General features: G+C 48.3%; 1 protein-coding gene across 1 annotated transcript in view; it reads right to left on the minus strand.

Moving 5' to 3' along the window:
* The window catches only part of LOC308149926 (condensin complex subunit 3-like), a gene marked incomplete at both ends in the record, with an annotated part of 22940 nt that extends 8778 nt beyond the window's left edge, over window positions 1-14162 (minus strand). Inside the window, 12 exons of the mRNA XM_080522804.1 lie at window positions 1089-1199; window positions 1800-1985; window positions 3351-3440; window positions 3649-3772; window positions 4063-4203; window positions 4851-5000; window positions 5448-5640; window positions 7040-7124; window positions 7203-7348; window positions 9276-9504; window positions 11970-12200; window positions 14055-14162. Coding sequence (XP_080378930.1) covers window positions 1089-1199; window positions 1800-1985; window positions 3351-3440; window positions 3649-3772; window positions 4063-4203; window positions 4851-5000; window positions 5448-5640; window positions 7040-7124; window positions 7203-7348; window positions 9276-9504; window positions 11970-12200; window positions 14055-14162 — 1794 coding nt within the window. The remainder of the gene's footprint in view (window positions 1-1088; window positions 1200-1799; window positions 1986-3350; window positions 3441-3648; window positions 3773-4062; window positions 4204-4850; window positions 5001-5447; window positions 5641-7039; window positions 7125-7202; window positions 7349-9275; window positions 9505-11969; window positions 12201-14054) is intronic.
* Between the last annotated feature and the right edge of the window lie 6183 nt (window positions 14163-20345).

The following is a 20345-nucleotide window of genomic DNA, read 5'->3' on the forward strand; positions in this document are numbered from 1 at the left end:
GTAGCCCAGGTTGTCGATAGTAGCGCACGTGGAGATGGACGAATGTAGAGGAGGAAAGTTCAATGGAAACTCCCGGAGTAGAAGAGGTAGCCAGGAGGATGTTGTACTCTGAATCTCCTGACTCAGGGCTGGAACGGGCACGGCAGGCTCAATCAATGAACGGGGTTGAGATGGCTAGCGTCCTTTACTAGCCGCATCTCACGGCCCTCGGTGGTCATTCACTGTGCTCTAGCACATCCAAAACACGCAGAACAATAACCTTGACTCCTGTCACTGCAGTGGTTTTATTTAGACTAGATCAAACTAAATTAACTGACGAATTTCTCCCTCACAACTACTCCCGAAAGGTACCTTCACTCTCCGCAAACCACAAACTACTCGCGCCGTTGTGAGACAGGGTTGCCAGATGGGGCGGGTTACCGCCGAATGGGCTACTGGGTTTAGCGGCTATTTAGCGGACTAGTTAGGCTGTAAATTGTCAATCCCATCTGGCAACCCTGCCGCTGTTTGTTCATCGCGTAGGCTAGTCTACACATTAATAATCAAATAAAAAAATATAGCCTATATATTCGTCTTTTTTAATGTAGAAGGAATCAGAATATGTGAGAAATTAATTTTAGCAAATTGTATTCAAATTGTGCTTAGAGGGAATTATTTTCGTCGGACATTATGACCGAAGAGGTTTAAATATGTCGGACTTCAACAGATTTTACCGGACAAAGACCGGTAATTACCGGTTAACGGAAACCCAGGTGTGTGTGTGTGTACTAGAGAGGAGGTGATGGCGGTCATGGTGGTGTGTGTGTGTGTGTGTGTACCAGAGAGGAGGTGATGGCGGTCATGGTGGTGTGTGTGTGTGTGTGTGTGTGTGTGTACCAGAGAGGAGGTGATGGCGGTCATGGTGGGGTGTGTGTGTGTGTGTGTGTGTGTGTGTGTGTGTGTGTGTGTGTGTGTGTACCAGAGAGGAGGTGATGGCGGTCATGGTGGTGTGTGTGTGTGTGTGTGTGTGTGTGTGTACCAGAGAGGAGGTGATGGCGGTCATGGTGGGGTGTGTGTGTGTGTGTGTGTGTGTGTGTGTGTGTGTGTACCAGAGAGGAGGTGATGGCGGTCATGGTCGGCCCCATGCGGGTCTTCATGTTCATCTGCTTCAGCAGCTCAAGACACATGGTCAGGCACCGCAGCATGGTGTCTGGGTCTGTCTACACACACACACACACACACACACACACACACACACACACACACACACACACACACACACACACAGTTCATCCTAATTCCATAGATAACAGTTGTATTTAGACAAACATTCATTTAGACATACATTACTTTGAGTAACGTCTGCAGGGTGTGTGTGTGTGTGTGTGTGTGTGTGTGTGTGTGTGGTGTGTGTGTGTGTGTGTGTTGGCGGGCGGTCGATCATGTGCAATCTTAAGGCGACATATCTGACGGGGAGCAATGACATGATGAATGTAACTGCCGCAGTCGCTGCATTTCTCCCTCTCTGTCTGTCTCTCCCTCCCTCCCTCCCTCTCTCTTCCTCTCTCTCTCTCTCCCTCCCTCTCTATCTCTCCCTCTCTGTCTCTCTCTCTCTCTCTCTCTCTCTGTCTGTCCCTCTCTCTATCTCCCCCCCCTCCCTCTCTCTCTGTCCCTCTCTCTCTCTCTGTCTGTCTGTCCCTCTCTCCCTCTCTCTCTCTCTCCCTCCCTCCCTCTCTCTCTCTGTCTCTCCCTTTCTCCCCCCTGTCTCTCTCTCTCTCCCTCTCTGCGGGGTGTGTGTCCATGCGTCCCTGCGTGCGTACCTTCTCCACGCGCGTGTCCTTGTCCGTCTGGCAGCTCTCCTGGGCCTCCAGCAGCAGGGCGGCCCAGTGGTCCTCCAGGCCCCGGACGGTCTCCTTCAGCTGGGCCGCGGCGCTGAAGTCCTGGGCCGCCACGCTCTCCTCCAGGCCCATCTTGGCCTCTATGATACGCACCTTCGCCTCCGCCAGCTGGACCACGCAGGGGGGGGAAAGAGAGGAGGAGAGAGATCATGAAACTTGCTGCTGCCCCACTCTCGTCAGGATCTGCTTAGATTCACCAAGGACACGTACCTTCACTTCATTTACTCTCTAGAGAGAGAGAGATAGAAGGAGAGAGAGAGAGAGAGAGAGAGAGAGAGAGAGAGAGAGAGAGAGAGAGAGAGAGAGAGAGAGAGAGAGAGGGAAGGGTTCAAAAAAAGAGGGAGCAAGAGGAAGAAGGAGTTGGGGCAGCAAAGCGCGCGGAGGGAGGGAGGGAGGGATGGATGGATGCAGGGAGGGATGGATGGAGGGATGGATGGATGGAGGGAAGGAGGGAGCATCAGCCTCTGTGTTGGTCTTGAACCTGGGTTCCGTTTAAACTCCTGCGTCTGTTCCAGGTTCATATCAGCAACCAGGTGAAATAGGCCTTGGTATCTGTTTATTTACAAGGCCTTGGTATCTGTTTATTTATAATAGGCCTTGGTATCTGTTTATTTATAATAGGCCTTGGTATCTGTTTATTTACAAGGCCTTGGTATCTGTTTATTTACAAGGCCTTGGTATCAGTTTATTTACAAGGCCTTGGTATCTGTTTATTTATAAGGCCTTGGTATCTGTTTATTTATAATAGGCCTTGGTATCTGTTTATTTACAAGGCCTTGGTATCTGTTTATTTATAAGGCCTTGGTATCTGTTTATTTACAAGGCCTTGGTATCTGTTTATTTATAAGGCCTTGGTATCTGTTTATTTATAATAGGCCTTGGTATCTGTTTATTTACAAGGCCTTGGTATCTGTTTATTTACAAGGCCTTGGTATCTGTTTATTTACAAGGCCTTGGTATCTGTTTATTTATAAGGCGCTACTTGGGAATTTGCCAATATTTGAAGTCAGAATATTGGCCCTTAACTCACCCGATCAAATAACTGGCTTACTCTAAAGGTCCCCAGTATGCGTACAGAGCATGGAAAGACTGCCTTCTTATTGGCTGCTCCACACTCCTGACTAGGGACCACTGCATATCTATCTGCACCTGCCTTGACTGGTCCATTGTGTTTTGTATTGTTGCACTGTGCATGTTTATGTGTTTACTGTGTTGCAGTGATCATCCTGGACACTCGGCCCACCCAACACGAGGGTCTCCCTCAGGTCCCAGAGATGAAATAAAGGCTTGAAATGAAATGAAATAAGCAACCACTTCCTTCACTAAAACCATCCGGTTTTTGAGCCGCAAATCTTTCTTTGGTTCTAGGTTCCTGGTTCTAGGTTCCCCTGGTTCTAGGTTGCTGATTCTAGGTTCCCCTGGTTCTAGGTTGCTGGTTCTAGGTTCCTGGTTCTAGGTTCCTGGTTCTCTCACCTTGACTTGTCTCCTGCGGAGCTCGTTCTCGCCCACAGGCTGGCTGACGGCCACGATGGGCTCCCTCACGTCAGAGATGATCGCAGCCACCTGGCGACCACACACACACACACACACACATTGTACCCTATGTCTGTGTGTGCGTGTGTGTGTGTGTGTGTGTGTGTGTGTGTGTGAGTGCGTGTGTGTGAGTGCGTGTGTGTGTGTGTGTGTGTGTGTGAGTGCGTGTGTGTGTGTGTGTGTGAGTGCGTGTGTGTGTGTGTGTGTGTGTGAGTGTGTGTGAGTGTGTGTGACTCACGGCCTGCGTGCGTCTCGTGTCGTCAGGGAACAGGCTTAGCAGCTTCTGGGTGAGGAGGGACACCAGGGAGGGGGGCGTCTCTGGGAGCCTCAACATCTCCTGCAGCACCGCCAGGACACACCTCCTGCAGCACAGCATCATGGGAACAGTAGTCAGAGTAGTGACGCAAAACAGGGCCAACTGCTAACTTCGTCAGTTCGTTCGCTAACGTTCGTTGTCACATTGTCCAGCAGTGTGGTGGACGCAGACCAGACCTACACAGTGACATACAGATCAGCTCTGACCCATCCCTCCCTCCTCCTCCTCTCTCACCTCTCTCCCTCCTCCTCCTCCCCTCTCACCTCCTCCTCCTCCCACCACCCTCCCTCCCTCTCTCCCTTCTCCTCCTCCTCCCCCCCTCCCCCCCCCTCTCACCTCCCTCCCTCCTCGTTGGTGTCCAGACAGCCAGTCAGGTGGATGAGCTGTTGGGAGATGAACTCCTTTTTCATCACCATCTCCAGCTGGGTGAAGTCCGCTCGCTGCTCCTCCGACATCACTGGAACACCCTTCAGGTACCTGCATGGTTATAACATGGTTATAACACCTCCCTTCAGGTACCTGCATGGTTATAACATCTCCCTTCAGGTACCTGCATGGTTATAACATGGTTATAACACCACCATAGGCAGTTTTAGCCAGAGGACAGAGAGGTGACGGTGTGTTACCCAGACAGGTAGTCAGCGTAGGTGGCAGGGTGTGTTAGGGTGTGTTAAGGTGTATTAAGGTGTGTATTAAGGTGTGTTACCCAGACAGGTAGTCAGCGTAGATGGCAGGGTGTGTTAGGAGGTGTGTTAGGGTGTGTTAGGTGTGTGTATAGGTGTGTTACCCAGACAGGTAGTCAGCGTAGGTGTTAGGGTGTGTTAAGGTGTATATTAAGGTGTGTATTAAGGTGTGTTACCCAGACAGGTAGTCAGCGTAGGTGTTAGGGTGTGTTAGGAGGTGTGTTAGGGTGTGTTAGGTGAGTGTTAGGGTGTGTATTAAGGTGTGTTACGGTGTGTTACCCAGACAGGTAGTCAGCGTAGGTGTTAGGGTGTGTATTAAGGTGTATTAATGTGTATTAATGTGTATTAAGGTGTGTTACCCAGACAGGTAGTCAGCGTAGGTGTTAGGGTGTGTTAGGAGGTGTGTTAGGGTGTGTATTAAGGTGTGTATAGGTGTGTTACCCAGACAGGTAGTCAGCGTAGGTGGCAGCGTCAGGCAGCAGGCGCTCCAGCAGCTCCTCCCCCTGGTCTCCCTGGGCCTTCACATGCTCACACAGAGCCCTCCAGCACAGCACCCGCTCACAGCTCAGAGACTCCACCGGGATCAGCCTCCTACACACAGGGACAGGGACAGGGACAGGGACAGAGACACACACACACACACACACACACACACACACACACAGGCACACACACACACACAGACACACACACACACAAACGGACACACACACACACAGACACACACACAGACACACACACACAGGGGGACATATACACACACACACACACACACACACAGGGACATAATACACACACAGACACACACACGGAGAGGGACACACAGACAGGGACACACACACACACACACAGGGAGACACACACAGAAAAAACACAATCACATCAGTAACTTTTAGTGTCATTCAATATGTATCTACAAGTGTATGTCTGTGTGTGTGTGTGTGTCCTCCAGTGTGTGTGTGTGTGTGTGTACCTGTCCCCCAGCCCTATGGCGTCCTCCAGCCGGCCCTGGGGGGGTGTGTGTGTGTGTGTGTGTACCTGTCCCCCAGCCCTATGGCGTCCTGCAGCGCCCCCTGGGGGGGGGAGGAGGACAGCAGGGCGCTCAGCGTGTCCAGGGCCGTCTGGCTGCAGTTCTCCACGTCCAGCATGTGCAGCAGGTCCAACACGTCTCCCTGCAGCAGCCGCAGCCAGGCGGGCAGCAGGCAGGAGCGCACCACCTCCCTGACCGGCTCTGCACACACACACACACACACACACACACACACACACACACGTTAGACAACATACAGCACCCTAAAGAGACGGTTAGAGCGTGGTTACTCTGGGGAGAACTATACTACACACAGAGACACACAGAGACACAGAGACACACAGAGACACAGAGGCATCCAGAGACACACAGAGACACACAGACACACACAGAGACACACAGAGACACAGAGACACACAGAGACACAGAGGCATCCAGAGACACACAGAGACACACAGAGACACACAGAGACACACAGACACACAGAGACACAGAGGCATCCAGAGACACACAGAGACACACAGAGACACAGAGACACAGAGACACACAGAGACACAGAGGCATCCAGAGACACACAGATACACACAGAGACACACAGAGAGACATACAGACACACAGAGACACAGAGGCATCCAGAGACACACAGATACACACAGAGACACACAGAGACACAGAGACACACAGAGACACACAGGCATCCAGAGACACACAGATACACACAGAGACACACAGAGAGACATACAGACACACAGAGACACACAGAGACATACAGACACACAGAGACACAGAGGCATCCAGAGACACACAGAGACACACAGAGAGACCCAGAGAGACACAGAGACACACAGAGAGACATACAGACACACAGAGACACACAGAGAGACATACAGACACACAGAGACACAGAGGCATCCAGAGACACACAGATACACACAGAGACACACAGAGAGACATACAGACACACAGAGACACAGAGACACACAGAGACACACAGATACACACAGAGACACACAGAGAGACATACAGACACACAGAGACACACAGAGAGACATACAGACACACAGAGACACAGAGGCATCCAGAGACACACAGAGACACACAGAGAGACCCAGAGACATCCAGAGACACACAGAGACACAGAGACACCCAGATACACAGAGACACACAGAGACACCCAGACACACACAGAGACACCCAGACACACACAGAGACACACAGAGAGACACACACAGAGACACCAAGACACACACAGAGAGACACACAGACACACCCAGAGACACACAGAGAGACACACAGAGAGACACACAGACACCCAGAGACACACAGACCCAGATGAATGAATGAATGAATGAATGAATGAATGGACTTTATTGTCATTGCTACAGTACAGGTACCAAACAACGAAATTTAGGAGGGGTGGCTCCCCTGGTGTTAGGAAAGGGAAAAAAAAAAAAACTTTTAGAAAAAGAATAAAATCACAAGAAGGTAAGGAGCTGGTTTACATAAATAAAGGCTATGTACACAATCCACTGTACTATACTGCACAGATAGTCAACTAGAGACACACAGAGACACACACACACACACACACACACAGTACCTGAGGAGTCGTGCAGGCCCTCCTGCAGCAGACTGACCCTCTGGGCGATGTGCAGAGCTTTGACGGGAACCTTCTCAGCCAGAACCTGAAACACACACACACAACCTCACTCTCCCTGACCCAGACTACCAACGCGCGTGCGTGTGTGTGTGTGTGTGTGTACCTCGTAGGCCAGCTTGCGGACGTTCTCCTTGACGTCCCTGGTGCGTGTGAGTATCTTGGGGAGGGTGAGGGGGATGGGGGTGATGGAGGACAGCACCGCACGACGCACCTCCGCGTTGGAGTCATTCTCCAGGATCAACATGTAGGCTGGAGGGAGGGAGGGAGGGAGGGTCAGTGTGTTTATAGTGTGTGTGTGTGTGAGTCATTCTCCAGGATCAACAGGTAGGCTAGGCAGGGAGAGAGGGAGGACATTATGTACCGGAATTATTTTCACCGGACATTATGACCGAAGAGGTTTAAATATGTCGGACTTCAACATATTTTACCGGACAAAGACCGGTAATTACCGGTTAACGGAAACCCTGAGTCAGTCAGTACCTTTAATGGTGGGACAGTCAGTCAGTACCTTTAATGGTGGGACAGTCAGTCAGTACCTTTAATGGTGGGACAGACAGACAGTACCTTTAATGGTGGGACAGACAGTCAATACCTTTAATGGTGAGACAGACAGACAGTACCTTTAATGGTGGGACAGTCAGTCAGTACCTTTAATGGTGGGACAGTCAGTCAGTACCTTTAATGGTGGGACAGACAGACAGTACCTTTAATGGTGGGACAGACAGACAGTACCTTTAATGGTGGGACAGACAGACAGTACCTTTAATGGTGGGACAGTCAGTCAGTACCTTTAATGGTGGGACAGACAGACAGTACCTTTAATGGTGGGACAGACAGTCAGTACCTTTAATGGTGGGACAGACAGACAGTACCTTTAATGGTGGGACAGACAGACAGTACCTTTAATGGTGGGACAGACAGACAGTACCTTTAATGGTGGGACAGACAGACAGTACCTTTAATGGTGGGACAGACAGACAGTACCTTTAATGGTGGGACAGACAGTCAGTACCTTTAATGGTGGGACAGACAGTCAGTACCTTTAATGGTGGGACAGTCAGTCAGTACCTTTAATGGTGGGACAGACAGTCAGTACCTTTAATGGTGGGATAGACAGTCAGTACCTTTAATGGTGGGACAGACAGTCAGTACCTTTAACAGTCAGTCAGTACCTTTAATGGTAATACAGGCAGACAGTACCTTTAATGGTGGGACAGACAGACAGTACCTTTAATGGTGGGACAGACAGTACCTTTAATGGTGGGACAGACAGTCAGTACCTTTAATGGTGGGACAGTCAGTCAGTACCTTTAATGGTGGGACAGTCAGTCAGTACCTTTAATGGTGGGACAGACAGACAGTACCTTTAATGGTGGGACAGTCAGTCAGTACCTTTAATGGTGAGACAGTCGGTCAGTACCTTTAATGGTGGGACAGACAGTCAGTACCTTTAATGGTGGGACAGACAGTCAGTACCTTTAATGGTGGGACAGTCAGTCAGTACCTTTAATGGTGGGACAGACAGTCAGTACCTTTAATGGTGAGACAGTCAGTCAGTACCTTTAATGGTGGGACAGACAGTCAGTACCTTTAATGGTGGGACAGACAGTCAGTACCTTTAATGGTGGGACAGTCAGTCAGTACCTTTAATGGTGGGACAGACAGACATTACCTTTAATGGTGGGACAGACAGACAGTACCTTTAATGGTGGGACAGACAGACAGTACCTTTAATGGTGGGACAGTCAGTCAGTACCTTTAATGGTTGGACAGACAGTCAGTTCCTTTAATGGTGGGACAGACAGTCAGTACCTTTAATGGTGGGACAGACAGTCAGTACCTTTAATGGTGGGACAGACAGTCAGTACCTTTAATGGTGGGACAGACAGTCAGTACCTTTAATGGTGGGACAGACAGACAGTACCTTTAATGGTGGGACAGACAGACAGTACCTTTAATGGTGGGACAGACAGTCAGTACCTTTAATGGTGGGACAGACAGACAGTACCTTTAATGGTGGGACAGACAGACAGTACCTTTAATGGTGGGACAGACAGACATTACCTTTAATGGTGGGACAGACAGACAGTACCTTTAATGGTGGGACAGACAGTCAGTACCTTTAATGGTGGGATAGACAGACATTACCTTTAATGGTGGGACAGACAGACATTACCTTTAATGGTGGGACAGTCTGGGTTCTGGGGCTCCTGCAGGCGGGTCATGGCGAGCACGGCCTGGATGCGGATGTTGGGGAACTTGTCGGTGACGCGGACCAGCATGGCCTGGATGATGCTGTCGAACAGGTCGTCATCGATCACGGCGTTCGCCGCCATGCTGCCCAGCAGCTTTTTGATCAGCTGACACACGCGGAAACGCACCGCGCGGCTGTCGGCCTTGTGGGACTGAGGGGGCGGCCGGAGGGAGGGAGAGAGGGATGGAGGGAATGAGGGTGGGATGAGGGTGGAGAGTGAGAGGGAGGGAGGGCGGAGGGAGGGTGAGGGTGGGGGAGAGATGGAGTGAGGGAGGGATGAGGGTGGAGGGAGGGAGGGATGAGGGTGGAGAGAGAGAGGGAGGGAGGGGGGAGGGAGGGATGAGGGTGGAGAGTGAGAGGGAGGGAGGGGGGAGGGAGGGATGAGGGTGGGGGAGAGATGGAGTGAGGGAGGGATGAGGGTGGAGGGATGAGGGTGGAGAGAGAGAGGGAGGGAGGGGGGAGGGAGGGATGAGGGTGGGGGAGAGATGGAGTGAGGGAGGGATGAGGGTGGGGGAGAGATGGAGTGAGGGAGGGATGAGGGTGGGGGGGAGAGAGAGAACAGGGATGGAGAGAACGTTAAGAGAGAGAAGAAAAAAAAACAGGAAATCCTGAAACATCGCTGAGATATGTTCACCATGTAGTTCATAGTATTCTTGTTCAATATAGACCGCTGTGTGTGTGTGCGTGCGTTAGGGCTGTATGTGTGTGTGTGTTTGTGTGCGTGCGTTAGGGCTGTGTTTGTGTGTGTGCGTGCGTTAGGGCTGTGTTTGTGTGTGTGTGTGTGTGTGTGTGTGCGTTAGGGCTGTGTGTGTGTGTGTGTGTGTGTGTGTTTGTTAGGGCTGTGTGTGTGTGTGTGTGTGTGTGTGTGTCAGGGTTTCCGTTAGAAAAAATTGCCGCCGGACACCGTGTCCGGGAAGATTTCGATTTACCGGACAAACGTGATATATTCCGGTCATCATATTAAAATATAATATAGCTGTTTGTCGCGGTGATTACTGCTGTGTAGCGGCCTATATATGCCATTTAATGTCTATTTCTCATCCGATACGATTAGATGCGAGCTATATAATATAACATGATTCGCATGCGCGCTATGCCATTATGTCCAGCGCTGAACGGGCGCCTCACTGGGAACTGAACAGACAGCATCGATCAATGAACGGACTCCACATTACGTTAACTGAAGTTTGTTAAATTGTTTGGGATTAATGTGAGTTTTCTATTTTCTCTTTCCAGTTTTACCCTTTTTTTTAATCAATAAAACAACGTCATTTCTATAACCAGGGGGGTGTTCCATCAACGTCGCTAAAGGAAAATCTAGGCTTATTTCGTTAAGTCTCGCGAGACTCTTAAAAAGATCCAGGCATATCTTGATAGATCTCGCGAGACTTGTCAAAATAAGCCTAGATTTTCCTTTAGCGACGTTGATGGAATACCCCCCAGGTCTCGCTGGTTGGGAAGGCATTTCGTTTAGCTGCCTGTCAAATCATACTTAATCGGACTCGGGAGTATGACAATGAGGAGAACATAACTGTTTATTGAGAAACGATTGATAGGCAGGCTGGGATACGTATATAAAGAAATACCACAATGTCTAGATGTATAACATTTTATTGAACAGTGCAAGCATGTAGGCTTCTGGCGTGACACGGCTAGCCTAATTTCCGTTCATATGCCTTTTATCAGATAAAATAAAATAGAATACAACTCTTTGAAAATAAATAGGCTTTAAATTAACTTGCAATGCGTATAGGCTAATTTCCGTTCGATGTTACAGCCGGCCTATGCCTTTTCTCAGATAGATAGGGGATAGCCCTGTAAGCTCATACGGGTCTGTATGTCATCCTGAAGACCGGCTGTTAGATCATATCGCTGAAGTTTGTCTCCATCTTAGTGTAAATGTTGTCCGTTTCGTTTGTTATCCTTGTTATTGTGCGATAAAGTTAAGGCGCTCCGCTTCGGGACACCATTTTCAGCTGAGCACCAAACACACACACACAACACTGCCCGAGAGAGAAGGACCCGCCCCCTTTAGTTAGCCGCTAACTAAAGGGGGCGGGTCCTTCTCTCTCGGGCAGTGTTGTGTGTGTATGAGTGTGTGTGTGTTTGGTGCTCAGCTGAAAATGGTGGCCCGAAGCCAATTTGAATACATAATGTGAACTTTAGCGAATTGTATTCAAATTGTGCTTAGAGGGAATTATTTTCACCGGACATTATGTCCGACGAGTTTTCAATTTGTCGGACTTCAACAAATTTTACCGGACAAAGACCGGTAATTACCGGTTAACGGAAACCCTGGTGTGTGTGTGTGTGCATTAGGGCTGTGTGTGTGTGTGTGTGTGTGGGGGGGGGGGTTAGGGCTGTGTGTGTGTTTGTGTGCGTGCGTTAGGGCTGTGTTTGTGTGTGTGCGTGCGTTAGGGCTGTGTGTGTACGTGTGTGTGTGTGCGCGTGCGTGCGTTAGGGCTGTGTTTGTGTGTGTGTGTGCGTTAGGGCTGTGTGTGTGTGTGTGTGTGTGTTTGTTAGGGCTGTGTGTGTGTGTGTGTGTGTGTGTGTGTGTGTGCATTAGGGCTGTGTGTGTGTGTGTGCGTTAGGGCTGTGTGTGTTGTGTTAAAATACCTCCAGCAGGAAGGTGAACATGTAGCTCAGGAAAGGGTGCTCCTCCTCCTCCTCATCATCGTCATCTCCCTCCTCCTCCTCCCCCCCCTCCTTCGGGGGAGACTGAAAGCTCGTGGCGAACATGGACACAAACCCGATGACGTGCTCCACCGCGGGCTCGCGCTCGTACACGATCATGGCATACTTCAGGTAGTGGATGAACTCCTGGTGGAACACCGTCTTGTCCTCCAGCTAGACAGCGTCAGGATGGTGAAAACAAAAACACATTATTTTAATTGGTTTTGTCAAGTGCAAAATAACAGCCTCCGCACACACTCCAAACTCAAAAAATGTAGTTTAGTTTCTGAAGAATGGAAGTGAAGAGTATCAATAGAGTGTTTTAATATAAATGCCTGAAGAAGAAGGTCTATGAACGAAAGCTTGCCCAATAAACTACGTTTTTTTGCACAGATTTGAGTGTTTGATGTAGGGATGCTCCGATTTATCGGCCACCGATTTAAATCGGCCGATTTCACTCCAAATGACTCGATCGGTGATCGGCAAAAATGGCCGATCGCAAAAGATCAGCCTTAAAACATGTAACGTTAGATATATAACGGAGCGATGTATTTCTACGGAAAGGCTGACTGACGCGGGGCTCATTCAATCTCCGCGTTCGTTATAGATACGCTTGCAGCAGCGGGTGGACTCCCGGTTCATTGAGTTTACGGTTAAAAGCATAACTTCTCGGGGTGTCAGCGCGGTGGTTCAGGGCTCAAAATGACCGTATACCGATGGTGAAGTTAGCAAAGGAGTATTGTGATTGTACCACCTCCATAGCCGGTGTTATTCACGGGCAAAGACGGTGCCCTTTGCGGGTTAATAACTGTAAGTTACCGTGGGTTAGGATAACAATTCAAACGTGTCCGGATAGGGGAGAGGACAGGGAATCCAAAACCATTTGAATGGTGTCGATACGACACTGCTATCACGGTCGACACAGCGCGGAGCGAATTCCCTGTTAAAACGATTCTCTCGCCCCGCTGTCAACGGGAGTTTCAACCAGCAGGCGCGGTGCTGCGAGCAGCAGCGTGTGAACTCCCGGTTCATTGAGTTTACGGTTAAAAGCATAACTTCTCGGGGTGTCAGCGTGGTGGTTAAGGGCTCAAAATGACCGTATACCGATGGTGAAGTTAGCAAAGGAGTATTGTGTTTGTACCACCTTCACAGCCGGTGTTATTCACGGGCAAAGACGGTGCATAATAGCGATTTTTTGTGTTATGCTTGTTGTAAATAAAAGTTCTATGATGCATTGAAATGACATTAAACTAAGATAATACGATGGTCTGCATAATTTTTCGAATCTTTATTAATAAGCTATTACAGAAACTGTAGTGACATTTTCCAAGAGCGAATGTGGTATTTAAAGATGGCGGTTAGCGAAGAAATCTATGAACATGGGATGACGATTTCCATTGACCAATCAACGGTGTGCAGCGTCACACGTCACACGCAGCCTGGCAAAAAGGTACCCTTCGGCCCTATGGTTCCTGCTCAGATTCAGATTCAGATAACGTTTATTGCCATTATGCATACACATATAGGAATTTGCTTCGGCATTACAGTAAGTGCGTTTATACTTTTTTCACATGTATACAAAAACAAATGCAAAAAACAGGACAACACAGGACAGACAACAGTGCATTGGATAGTGCAACATATATAAAGTGCAGTGCAGAGTTTTTACAGTGAGTCCAGTGCATATTCAGTCCTGGGCAGACTTGGGGGCGGGGGGGAGGGGGAAGCCAGAGTCATTTATCAGCCTGGCGGCTGAGGGGAAGAAACTGAGCCTGTGGCGGGCCTTCAGTGCCTTGGGCAGCCGCAACCTTCTTCCAGAGGGAAGCAGGGTGAGGAGGCCGTGGCCGGGGTGGAAGGGGTCGGCCATGCTCACGATGGGTAGCTAAAGAAGCGACCCGACCCGACCCAGGCCGACAAATGGAAAAGCGCCAAAGAAGCAGGCCAGCCCGGACTGACCCGGGTCAGCCCTCTAGTGGAAAAGCCCCATAACTTTCAAGGATTTCAAGGACCCGTGGGAACCCTGCCTACCTTGCTGTAGCGGGCCTTGAGGCTGGCCACCAGCTCGGCTCTGTTGGTGTGGCCCTTCTGGGCCCGCTGGAACGCCTCTTTGATCTCCAGGTCTCCGTCTGTGGTCATCTTTAACTCTCCTGGACGAACAAAAGAAGAGATTTGGTGAGGCTGCATTCTCATTTTATGCAGCCAGATTGTGGAATGCACTGCCAGTTTGCATTAGGGATGCAACCTCAGCACATGTTCAAGTCAAGACTAAAAACCCATATTTTTAATATTGCCTTAAAATGACTTTAAATGACATTAATGTTAGTTGATGAATCTATATATTTGTATGTAATGTACTGACTTGATTAAATCTTATAGTCATTCTTATATTATTTTGTTATTTTGTTAAAGCACTTTGAGCTGCAACGTTTGCAGGAAAAGTGCTATACAAATAAAGGTTATTATTATTATTATTATTATTATTATTATTATTATAGTGAGATTATATCCAAAGTCCAAAGCTGTTTTCTTACCGGCTAGATCGTCTCAACAACACAGTGGTTCCGGTACTACTGTTGGCTACTACCATCTAGCTAAAGTTAGGCTGTACTGCGAAGTAGTTTAAAGCTGCATAATTTCAGTTCACGGTATTGAAATATATATCATAACATACTTCTCTCGTGCAATACAACTACAGTCCTTCGATACCTTTGTCTGGGGGTGGGGGGACACTACAGATCTGTCTCTGGGGGTGGGGGGACACTACAGATCTGTCTCTGGGGGTGGGGGGACACTACAGATCTGTCTCTGGGGGTGGGGGGGACAGTGGGACACTACAGGGACGTTCGCTAACGTGTTTACACACACGTTTGGGTGGATGCGGCGCAGGAGGTAGAGCCGGGGTCTAATGATCGCAAGGTCGGCAGTTCGAACCCCGGCTGGCCACATGTCAGGTTGTCCTTGGGCAAGACACTGAATCCCAATTTGCTCCCAATGTAATGAGCGGGCCGACGCCTTGCATGGGTCGCTTGCCGCTATTTATGGATGTGTGTGTTAATGGGTGAATAATAATACTAATAATACTAATAATAATGTATAGCAAACGTAATATCCTGCAAACGTTGCAGCTCAAAGTCCTTTAGAGAGGGGCCATTATTGTAAAGCGCTTTGGAATAAGGTGCTGTATAAGTCAGTCCATTTACACACAAGTTTGAAGTTTCCACTGAACTAAAGCAGCAGGGACATGACATGTGATTACAGGGTATATACAGGAATCTTGAGGTTAATTTGAAAGTGACAGTTGGATCTAAGTGACAGTTGGATCTAAGTGACAGTTGGATCTAAGTGACAGTTGACACTAGAACAGCCGTGTCTATGTTACCTACTCAGGGCATATACAGGAATCTGGAGATTAATTTCAATACCTTTCTAAGACTTTTTAAAGACCTTGTCAATATTTTTCCAGACCTCACCGCCACTTGGAGTTGTAACCGTTGACATCAGTGACACCTTTAACTTAACAGTTTTAGTTTGCAACAGACTAGACCACTATCATACAACACAATGTTCAGGTTCATCTTCGTTTTTTTATAAAAACGAATAAATTCACTAAACTTTTACTCAAAGTTTTTAGGACTCAAACTCTTTGGACAGAGTCTAATTCAGAAAAATACCTATGAAATTCAAGACCTCATAAAATCGTGATAAGACTTTTTAATCCTTATTAAGGGTCTTGATTTTCCCAAAATTGATTTATCAACTTTTAATACTTTTCAAGACACCGCGGATACCCTGCCTACTCTCTGTAGCCTAGCAACCCTGAGAAGCCCCTCGTAGCTAGCCCTCTAGCGCCCCCCTCCCCTCCAGGCCGCCCGGGGTACTGCGGGCGAGGCAGCTAGCCAGGGTGGCTAACCCACTACTTACCACAGGGATGTTCGCTAAAGTGTTCACACGGTCAGTTTAACGTGAAACTAAGGCCTTGTCCACACTACACCGTGCGTTTTCCCTAAAAAAAGAATCGCGTCCACACAATCACAGTTGTAAAAAAACACCATCCACACAAAACCGCGAACATTGTTTAAACCGCGCCAAAAATAACCAATAGCGTCTGGCTGTGCCCCTTGGCGAATCAGAAGTCTATAAAACAGCTACCATTTCCGGTCCTATTATTATTATTATTCAAACTTCCTAAACCTTTTGAAACATATTATGTCTGTGTACATTAAAACTGTAGTCGTCATCACAAGTTAGAAAATGATATTGGGCCCCCAAATCAGTTTACAACTTGTAATTATATTACGATGTTTCTGTCAGTAAAGGTATGCAAGCAATGCAGGGTGCGTTCGTAAATCCGCTCTGAGAGCGCCGGAGCGCACACTGGGTTCAACGTCCCGTAATTTGATTGGACAAGAGGCATTCCATGAGTGCTGATCAGATTTCCAGGGCGAATTTACGAACGCAGCCGTAATATAGCTAGTTAACAGAAGACGGAAAGAAACGTCAGATTAGATATATAAACGGGTTATTTTGATAAACTGGACACATTTTGGGAATATATATGGTTACTTTCTCGCCTGAAAACATATTAAAACTTCATAAAATGACATGTTAACACTTAGAGGCAAAAGTACAGATGTTAGCCAATGGAGGTTTAAAATGGAGGATTTAAATTGTCTTAAGTAGCCTAATGCCTAATGGCGCATATATTCTTGACGTTCAAGCCGAAAACCCCGGTTTTCCCGTATACACCTCTCCGCTGAAACCCGAGTTTCTACAAAAGTTCACCCTGGCCGGAGTTCTCAAGAAAGCACGGTTTCAAACCGGGGAGAAAAACGTCCGGTAAAAAAAAAACCGGAGTAGTGTGTACAGGGCCTAAAGCAGTAACACGACATGTATGACTAACGTAACATCGTGTATAGGTTACATATTGTGAGACAGTCCACCATGGGTGGCTTTCCCTGTTGTTGTTGTTGTGTTTATGTTACCGTTATTGTTGATTGGTTACTGTATGTCACATGATCACCCAGAGAGAGAGATAGCTCGTTACCTTGGTTACGTAAACAGTCAGTAAAGGGAACAACGCTCATCGGTATGGACAGCAAAGCTGCTGTTCTGTGCCAGAGCTAGTTTTCCCGTCATCTATTAACCTGCCATCTGGGACACAATTAGTTGTATCTTGTATTGTGTATTGTGTTAAGAAGAAGTTCACTAAAGAACCAGAAACGGAGAATCCCTTGTCGTGTGAGTCATTATACCCACGCACATCAGACGGACGAAACACGACAACTGGTGTCAGAAGTAGCGATCATCCGTGAGTACATCCACCTGACAGAGGAAAAGCTAACAGAAGCTAACGGAAGATAATAAAGTTATAAGAGCCAAAGCTAACGGGAGCTAATAGGGGCTAACAGGAGACAGCTAGCTAGCCAGCTGACTGGATTCAGGAGTTACTACAACAACTGGTTGAGTACTGCCACCTGGTGGTGTTTGGGCAGACTGTACTCCCGTTAGACTCAACTAAATTAAGCGGACAATTCCATTAATAAACAACTCAACAAAATCAAAGAGACAATTATATAAATAAACAACTAAATAATACAAAGAGACAACTACATGAATGAGAACAAGACAAGTGGAACAGACAATCCACCGAAAATAAAAGGACAATTACATGAACAGAAAACTCAATAAAATGACAGAGGAACAAGGAGCTACAGTAGGACCTACTGAGCCTGATAGAGCCCCAACATGGCTACAAGCTTTGTTGGATAGCCAAAATCAGCAGACAAAACACCTGCAAATGATGCTAGCCCCCGTACTAACACACATAACAGGAGGAAATCCCGTTACACAGCAAGCCTCACCACCACTTGCTGCTTCCAGTCGAAATGGGGATAAGATCTTACAGCGCCCCACATTGGACAGGCATGCTTCTGAGCCTGAAGCTATACCTTCAGCCTCTTGGGATATACCAGTAAGACCAAAAACTCGTGTTGGTGCCCCCTTTGCAGCTGAGTTGGATGTCATCAATCAGCGCACTCGCAACTTTGGTCCCACCAGGAGGGGCGGCAATGCTGAACCTGACAGTAGATGGAGAGACACTAGAGACTCTGAGAATGAAACCCAACGCTCATTTCCCTATGGTGAGCAGAGACTGAATAGTTCTGGTCACAACAGTCAGCACACTCTGCAAGAAGTGCGTAGACCTAAACTTGCCACATTTGAAGGAAATGATGACTGGGACTCTTTCTTGTTGCCATTTGAGCGCCAGGCCAGGAAGTATGGATGGAGTACTACAGAAAGAGTGGACAGGCTGCATGAATGCTTAAGAGGAGCTGCAATACGATATGTCTGCTCACTGCCAGAACGTACACGGGAGGATTATGCTCTCTTAGTGGAGGAGCTTACTCAGCGCTTTGGGAAAAGAGACCCCCCTACCACAGTAAGGAGAAAGTTGGGAGAACTTCGGCAAGGTAGAGAGGCGTCAGCTGAATTTGCAGAAGAGGTGAGACGCCTCGTCACACTTGCATATCCAGGAGTGGATCTCCAGCTGCAAGATCAACTTGCAACTGATGCCTTTCTTAAAGGTCTAAAAAATCAAAAAGTGGCCTATGAAGTTATGAACCGAGATCCATGCTCCCTTGCAGAGGCTCAAAAGTGTGTAGAGGCTCATGAACACAACTTCAAAGCTACGGTGGGACGTGAAACAGAAATAAAGAACAGAACACGACGCATTTCTTGGGCTGATGATGGAGACATCTGTGAGGACTTTACTCCTACCTCTCGTAGGGTACAGACCCCTCAGTATGTAACTGCTGAACAGTTTGCTACACTAACGGACCAAGTCAAGACCCTCGTACATACAGTAGGGAATCTACAGCTGCAGTTTGAACATCATAAAACTAGAGCAACAACACAACGTCCCCTGTCACTAGAGAGGACACAGAACCATTATCAGGTGCAGCCCGGCCGGATGCGCTCCCAGTCACCAAGCCCAACCCGGGGAGCAGCTGGCCCATGTTATAAATGTGGAGAACAAGGACACTTCAGGAGGGACTGCAGTAGATCGCCGAGCCCAACAGCTGCACGTAACCGCGGTGACAAAGGCCCAGACCAACGGGGGCGGTCAGAAGGGAGACTACATGCAGATCACAAACCACAAGGGCTACAGATTGGCTGCACCAAAAACAAGGGTGAGAGTCTACAGATTCCGGTGACAGTAAACGGCATTCCAACACAGGCTGTGGTGGACACGGGAGCCCAGACAACAGTAATCTCAGAGGAGCTGTATAGGAGTTTCTCTGGAGGTGATCCGACAAGCCTACGTAAGACCTACCTTCTAAATGCGGGAGTTGGAGATGGCATGGAAGCAAAACGTGGACTGAACGTCACCTTTAAAATTGCAGCCAAAACAATCGACTGGGACGTACACGTAGCCCCCATACGTGACTCTGTCCTCATAGGATTGGATCTGATGAAGACTCATGATGTTGTCATCCACACCCGTGGTAAGGTGTTCATCGGTAACGAACTTGTGCCCTCCAAAATAGTACGAGGGGATGGATCAGACTATCATGTTGCCAGAGTGACCCTAGGAGAGACCACCACCATACCACCTACATCTGAATGTGTGGTCTGGGGCGAGGTGGAAGAACCAAGGCCAGGTGTTCCAGCTGTACTAGAGCCTTTGAACATCACAGAAAATGTAGTCTCCGGGAGTGTTGTTACCACTATGGAGAAGCGGGTGCCAGTCCGGCTATGCAACTTCTCGACCAGCAAAGCGGCCCTGCCAAGAGGAGCATGCCTTGGACTCTTAGTTGAAGCTTATCCTGAGGAGCCATCATGTTCACCTGAGCAAAGTGTAGAGCCCATCATAGAGGGAGAGTCAGAGAGTGTGCCATCACTGGTGGTTGGAAGAGTAGCAGCAATCTCTGAGCTACCTGAACATCTCCAAAGCCTGGTTGGTGCTACTAGTGAGGCACTCAGTGAGGAGCAACAAGAACAATTTATCCAACTGCTAGTGACCTACCAATCCCTCTTTGCCAAAAGTGATTCCGACCTGGGTTACATGTCTGCTGTCACACACAAGATTGACACAGGATCGGCTAAGCCTGTGCGCCAGCGAGTGAGAAGGGCACCTCTTGGATTTCAAAGTGAAGAGCAAACACATCTTCAAGACATGCTTAAAGCCGGTGTCGTTACACCATCATCATCGGAGTGGGCCTCTCCGGTCGTCTTAGTACGCAAGAAGGATGGAGGAGTACGGTGGTGCATAGATTACCGCGGCTTGAACAGTCTGACGGTAAAGGACGCATATCCTTT

The sequence above is a fragment of the Nansenia antarctica genome, assembly GCF_963989245.1.
Source record: "Nansenia antarctica genome assembly, chromosome: 2".
Lineage (NCBI taxonomy): Eukaryota > Metazoa > Chordata > Actinopteri > Argentiniformes > Microstomatidae > Nansenia > Nansenia antarctica.